This window comes from Condylura cristata, unplaced genomic scaffold (genome assembly GCF_000260355.1).
Source record: "Condylura cristata isolate star-nosed mole 26May11 unplaced genomic scaffold, ConCri1.0 scaffold00002, whole genome shotgun sequence".
Taxonomy (NCBI): domain Eukaryota; kingdom Metazoa; phylum Chordata; class Mammalia; order Eulipotyphla; family Talpidae; genus Condylura; species Condylura cristata.
Genome location: NW_004567103.1, coordinates 1,964,446 through 1,971,606, shown reverse-complemented (window position 1 = coordinate 1,971,606; position 7,161 = coordinate 1,964,446). Strand labels below are relative to the sequence as shown.

Genomic DNA, 7,161 nt, shown 5'->3' with positions numbered 1-7,161 from the left:
AGGACTAGATGTTAATCATAATCTCATTAAAAGCCAGGTCCTTAAGTGATGGGCAGGCGGGGCCTCTGGCGGGCGGTGCGTGCTGTTTCACAAAACGGCCAGGACAGGGCTAAGGGGTATCCTTATGGGTGTTTTTCTGTTTTTTTATTAACTGAAATGTTTTTCCTTGTTATTTCTGCCCATAAAGTTTTACCCAGAATATTCTGGTGAACCGAAAGGGTTGCTTTTATTTGCCTCTCTTGTAATTTTGAGATCAGTGACTCACTTCCGGGAACAGTGATTTCCCGACCGGCTGGACCCCCCAGAGTGTTCGAGATCAAAACAGGTGTGGCTTTGAAACTCCGACTGGCCACTTAACATTGGTTTTGCTTCCAACCTCGTGTGGTGAAACACGATAACTACAGAAAAGTGCCTAGAACTATCCAGCGACCACCTGCATACGCCCGAATTACCAACTGTTCTGTTTCCCAAGTATTGCACAGCGTGGCTTGGCTGGGGGTCCCTTGACAGTAACAGCGGTGTCAACAGCGGGTGTCGCACCCATGGCGGTTAGTGTCCTCCTGGACCTGCCTGGAGCAGGGGCAGCGGGTCGTCTGGGACAGGGCCAGGCAGCGGAAGCTGTCACGGACAGATGCGTTACCTGCATCACCCATGCGTTCACTTTGCTTCTTTCTCTGACAGTGTACTTTAGAGAAAAAAAAGAAATATTTATTTTCCCATCTGGACTCCAAAATATTTAGCTTTTCATATCAAAACAAATTAAAAAGCTTCCTTTTGTTGGAACGGCTCTTGAGTGTCTTCGCGAGATTTTTTAGAGCGGAGGCTGATTATTCTCATAGATGGTCCCTTGATTTGAGGTTGATGTTGATATTTCCTCATCATGAAATTCAACTTATGGGACATTTGCATTTATTTTTATCAGTTTATCTAAGCCTAATGTTAAAAAACTTCTTTGTTAAGAAAATTAGTTGGCTTGTGGCCTCCCTGGTGGTGTAGGGGTTAAGTCTCGGCACTATCACTGTTGTGGCCTGAGTCTGATCCCCGGCGGGGTGTGACCCCCAGGACGCAGCAGACCTCTCCTGTCTCCTGGCTGCTCTCCTCAGCAGTGTGTTTCAGTAGCTCCATCTGTTCTGCTCCCTGCTCTGTCTCTGGTGAGTCCTCTCACTGCCTGCACTTCCGGCTGCACCCCAGCTCTTCCACACACACACACACACACACACACACACACACGACAAACAGTTGGCTCAGTATGTCTTATTTTAAATAAGAGCTATTCCTTAAGTTCAAGAGGTAACTACCACCCACCCCACGTACACGTCCCCATTTCCTACCAACCCGAGGTGGTCAGTTGGAGGCCAACCAGAGGGCAGTTACTTCCTTCACACGCATCTTTCCTTCACCCAACAGCTGCTTACTGCACACCTGCTAAGGCCTGGGATGTTTTAGCTTCTCCCTATGTTTTAGCTTCTCTGTCTCTGTGCCTCTGAGGCCCCTGTGGCAGGAGAGCTGCTTCCCGCTGGATTCTGCTTGGCCTTATTAGACGAGAGTCATCACCTGGAATTTTACATTCTGTTATTTACTTGCTTCAATTTGAAAAACTGAAACAAAATCTCTGCAAAATCTTTAGATCATGAAGCACATCAGATGTGCACCTTAGAGCATCTGTGTGCAATTTGTGTTCCTGTAAAGCAATGGAACCCTGTAGGCACCTGGGTCATGTCTAGAAGATTCCATGTGGGGCCTGTGAGCACAGGTCCAGTACCTTGCTCAGGACCAGCTGAGTGTTGCTCTTCCCTCTTGACAGGTGCTTGGATTTTCACCGGAGGCACCCATTATGGCCTGATGAAGAACATCGGGGAGGTGGTGAGAGATAACACCATCAGCAGGAACTCAGAGGAGAACGTTGTGGCCATTGGCATAGCTGCTTGGGGGATGGTCTCCAACAGGGACAGCCTCATTAGGAACTGTGACGATGAGGTACAGGTGGGGGGGTTCCTTGAGCACATGGGAGGAAGAGCACAGCCCAGGCTGTTAGCCTGTGCTCCGGGCTCTGGGCTGGAGCCTACTCATGGGAAGCTGGCCTGCCCAGGAACACCTTTGGGACCTCAGAATGGAGACCAAGAACACCACAGTCGAGGAGCTCCTGAGAGGAGTTGCAATTCAGGTGTTTAATCTGTTAAAATTTGCTCCCAGCAATATTGTGTGGCAATCAGTTCTTTTTTCGTCACAGCCATGCCTTGAATCCACCCCAAGATGGCTGAAGCCCTGACTACCATATTTTTCGCTTGGCCATAATCATGGGAATTAAAACCACTGCAGCAATCCCTGGCATACAAGAGGCTTAGAGCCCCCTGCTGGGTAATCAACACATGCAATGTTTGAAATATAAGGTAGACATGTAGGGCAGACATGGGGTGTTAGGTGTGGACTCAGCATTTCTGGTCGAGATGAACACCTCCTTAAGCAACAGATGTTTTCTACCCAGAAGTTTTGGACCACAGGCTGAGAAATCCCACTTTAATTTACACCTTCCACCTGGCACTCCTCAGAAGTTTAGATGATAAGTGCTAAAGATCCGGAAAATGACTGTTTTCTTTTAATGATTTTGCTTTCATTTCACTTACCATTTTTGAGGTCTGTCAGCGGCAGAGAAGACTGGGGGGCCATTTCCTATGCGTCTTCCAGAAAGGCAGTATGCTGGAGTGGGAGGAGGCCAGGCTTTGGAAATACAGGGATGGAGAGATGCTCCTGTGCTAGCTGCTTAGGTCGGAACGATGCCCTTCTCTGAGTTTCCATAGCAACAAACCTTATCCCTTGGGGGAGATTGGTGGCAGAGGGTGAATGGTGGCTTTTATTGGCATTGAGATGCTCTGTCATGGATGGCAGAGTGGCCTCACATCGAATGCCAGCCTCAGGGCTGAGAAGGCAGGTTGGGTGGGAAGGTATGCCCTGCCTGTGAGAGAAGTTTGTCACGGCGTGAAAGCCATCATCATTGTCAAGGGTACATTGTGTATATGAATTCACAGGACCACATAAACAACACTGTAAAATAGATTTTTTTGCTCCTGAATTGGAAAAACAACAAAATGATTTCACTACATCCCAGACGGCAAAATAGAGGGCTCCTTCTATGTCAGAAGTAAAGTCTGAAATGAATGTATAAAGATTAAACAGAAAGCTTCAGTCACTTGGAAACTAAGAAACAAATAAATTACCTTGCTAAGTAACTACTGTTCAAAAATGAACTTTTGAAAATATAATCTTGGTCACTTTGTGAGCAGTGAAAATGGAAACACTATATAGTACAGTAAGACTAATGAGATAGGACCAAAGCTGCACTCAGAGTGAAATGCATAGCCATCTACATTTATTAGTAAATATAAAGAGAATAATTCAACGATATGGAAACAGCTACCATTTGTTTAATCACATATATTGCCTACTGTTATTCTAAGTGTTGTGCTGGACGTGTTAGACTGTCAAGTCCTCTTCCAACTGAGGATATGCCCATGTCCCCCACTTACGCAAGTCTGTGTTTTCCGGAAAGTTAGTTCAGCCATGCATTTCTCACACATTATTTTCTGAAGACTTTGCATTTTATTATTGTTGTGAATGTGGTCTTTAGTCAAGGTCATTTTTGAAGTGGTTATTGCTGGTGTATAAAAACTGATTTGTCCGCCGTTTGGATTCAACACTCTATAAATTCTTTCCCTTGTGACAGTAATTTTTCAGTAGATTCTCCGGGTGTTCTATGTTTGCAACAACATCTTCGATAAAGCGTGTGTGTGTGTGTGTGTGTGTGTGTGTGTGTTTTAACGGCTTCTTTATTTACCACTCTTTGCACTTTCTTCTCACCTGGTTGCTTTGGGTATGGCGCCCAGTGGAGTGTGAAATGATAGTGACGGTGGCAGCTACAGGCATTCCCGTGTCATGGCTAGTGGAGTAAGTGTCCCAGCCACGCTCCTCAGCTGGATTGAGCTAACCGTTCAATAGGCGTGCACAGATTTAACAGTGTCACAGGGCATCATCCTCTTGTTTCCAGCTGAAAGTCTTATTTGAGGATGAAGACAGCATGAAATACGTGTCTTCTGTGACGCTGTTATTTTTCTCCTGTAAGCCATGACATAACGGACTGCATCGTGGGAGCACCACCAGCGTTCCTCGTAACCCTGCTGGGTTTCCTTAGCCGGCGGCTTGTGTGTCTTGCTCCACCAGAAAGCTCAGTCTTTGCCTTTCCCTGCTGGGATTCTCTCCTTGTTAAGGTTTTGTAGTCAGTGTTGTGCTCTGGGAGGGCATAAGTGCAGTGAGGATTATGGGCTCTAGGAAAGTGTGTGGAGATTTCCTGTCAGGTATTAGAAATAGTATTCTCTGTTGTGGAAATAACTGTCTCACCCGTCCTGCCCGGGGCCCTGGGCTGCAGCGCCTGCCTGGGCAAGGGCGCCCTGGGGAGGGGCCCTCACACTTGACTTGACTTTTCACCTGTCTCTGTGCTGCTTGTGTCTGCATGGAGTCCTCGAGCCTCCGCTCCCCACCGGGTCTGTAACCTCGCGTGTGATCTTGACGTTCGGGTTGAAACACCCATGTCGGTGCATCCCCCAAACTTGAAAAACTAAATGCCTGAGGGTCAGGCACCCTTTCTGCGCGCCCGTGGCAGCCTTCCACCCTGTTACTAGGTGGCAGGACACAGGAGTATGAAGGCCTCTCCTGTGTCCCCATGCCACGCATTCCTCAAGTGTGGACACTCCATCATATTCATTTTCTGACCCCTAGACCCACTTTTAAACGATCTACTTATTTTTCAAAACAGTATCTGTTTTTGAAATACTGTCTTTAAACAGTTGTCAAATTTTTAAAACACGAGGGCCACTGTCTCACCTCCTTGTTAACATCCGAGCAGGCGAGGAAGCGCTGCCGTCCCTGCCAAAGGCCCCCCAGTCTCCCAGCACAGTCCCCTCTGCTCCCCCCCCCCAGATGCTCCGCCTGTGGTTAGCTTTCAGGGCTTGGTTTTAGGGTTTGTCGTTACTGGGCTCGTTATTTCTTTCCCTGCCACCTGGAAGTGATTTATCTTTCTCCTTCTGGCTTTTTTCTTGGTATCATCGCTCCCAGTTCCAGCCACGTTGCACGGATGTCATGGCTTTCGTTTCTTTGACCGCCGAGTGGTATTCCACGGTGTGTTAGCCCACATCTCCCTGATTCACTCATCTCTCTTGAGACCCACTTTTTTTTTTTTTTTAAAGATTTATTTATGGATACAGAGCTGGGTACAGGCCAGAGGTGCAGGGATGGTGAGAGGATTCACCACACAGAGAGCGGGGAGCAGAACAGGCAGATCGATGAGGTACACTGCTGAGGGGAGCAGCGGGCGGGTCAGGAGAGGTCTGGCTCGCCATGTGGTCTCCTCCGGGGCAGGCGGGAATCGTACTCATGCCATGCGGAAGTGGTTTCTTTGTGCTGTGCTTTAACCCGCTGCGCCACCAGGGAGGGCCGAGACCCACTTTTTAACTCCAAGTCTTGGGGGCGGCTGTCCTCTCTGCACGTCTACCCCCCCGCCCCCGGGAGCCACACAGTCCACACACATGGCATGTCTTTGTCTCCGTGGATGTGTAAATTCCCGCACACGTGTCTGGCTATGCTTGTATGTAGACTGCTTTGCCTAACTGCTGTGAATTAGCCAAAAAGAGCCCAGGGAGATGAAGTGAGAACTAGATTGGGGCCCGATCCCTGCACTGTCACTGGCGTAAGAGAGCTTCCCCTGTGGGTTTTCTTTCCGTGACTTTCCTTGCTGAGGCTTGGAGTCAGTGTTTGTTCTGCAAGGGAAGAAATGAAGTGAGGGTTATTTGTGACGGTGGGCAAGCAGCCAGCCAAACCGGGCCTCACTTCTTCCTCTTGAACGTGAAGGCCTCTGCATAGGAGCTCTGAGACCCTTCTGCACTGGGCAGTCTGGGCGTGGCCTCAGTGCAGGTGAGCCCGAAGGGTTTACCTTGCGCTACACTCACGTCTTGGCCGACACAGTGTCTCCAGGCCCGTTTCTCTGCTTCCCAGGAGTACTTTTCTGCTCAGTACATCATGGACGACTTCAAGAGGGACCCTCTGTACATCCTGGACAGCAACCACACCCACCTGCTGCTTGTGGACAATGGCTGCCACGGACACCCCACTGTTGAGGCGAAGCTCCGGAATCAGCTGGAAAAGTACATCTCGGAGCGCACTATTCAAGGTCAGTGTGGAGGAAGCGGCCGCGGCCCAGCACTGAGGAAGCATGAGGAGCCCGCCTGGCCAGCCCCAGGCAGAGGAGGGGCTCGGCCCCTCCCTCTGTGTGACATCAGGCGTGTTTCTGCCAGGGCCCTGAGTCTGTGCCTTTCTGCCCCGGGGACCAGTGGCACCGAGGCTCGCCAGGACCGAAAACTGTTGGCTCTTTTAACAACAATTAAGAGCAAACCGACCCCCCTTGCCAATTCAGGCTCACAGGCCGTGCACTTAATTAGGGTAAAAATGATGAGAGCCGACCTACTGGTGAATGGTTGGGAGATTCGCCTCTTTGAACCTTGTGTCTCAGAGAAGCATCCAGAACATGTTTCAAAGGAGAGCGCAGCAATTCAGCAAGAGCCTGGCCTGTCTCTCCCAGTGTTCGGATGATGTTGACTGTGGCCGTGCGGAAGCAGAGTCTCACGCCGGTGGGAGATTTCCCACAGGGCCTGCTGGAGGTGTTCTCAGCCTCTCCCTCTCACAGCAGGGTGGGTGTGCTTGTGGCTACGCAGATCTGTGCACACGCCTGTCTGTGTGCAGATGTTAGGCGTGTATAGACAATGCTCTGCCTTGAGAGAACCTATACTCGTGCCCAGTTGTCATCCACTCAAGAAAGAAGGACCGTGCAAACAAGACAGTGTGCGTATTATACTGAACCTAACCTGACGTGCATTAGCCAAAGCCAGTCATCCCCAGAGCTCGCGATCCGAGCTCTGCAGCAGGTCGTAACCTGGCTGTGCTGTGCTGTTACTGGCTTGGGGTACAGACAAGCATTCACGGTGACCATGAGTAGATAGTGAGGACCCCACACTCTGGGCTCTGGGGGCAGAAGTTCCAGCCCCACCTCTTCTTTGAGGTAGGCGAGTATTTTGAATGAGCCTCGAGTGGTTTTTGCTTTGTGTCTTCCAGATTCCA

At 49.6% G+C, this 7,161-nt stretch overlaps 1 protein-coding gene across 1 annotated transcript in view; it reads left to right on the top strand.

Annotated features, from left to right (window-relative positions):
• TRPM8 (transient receptor potential cation channel, subfamily M, member 8) overlaps window positions 1-7,161 on the top strand; it is a 66,202-nt gene that overhangs the window by 8,958 nt on the left and 50,083 nt on the right. Inside the window, exons 5-8 of the mRNA XM_004674759.2 lie at window positions 473-548; window positions 1,805-1,977; window positions 6,043-6,217; window positions 6,461-6,486. Coding sequence (XP_004674816.1) covers window positions 473-548; window positions 1,805-1,977; window positions 6,043-6,217; window positions 6,461-6,486 — 450 coding nt within the window. The remainder of the gene's footprint in view (window positions 1-472; window positions 549-1,804; window positions 1,978-6,042; window positions 6,218-6,460; window positions 6,487-7,161) is intronic.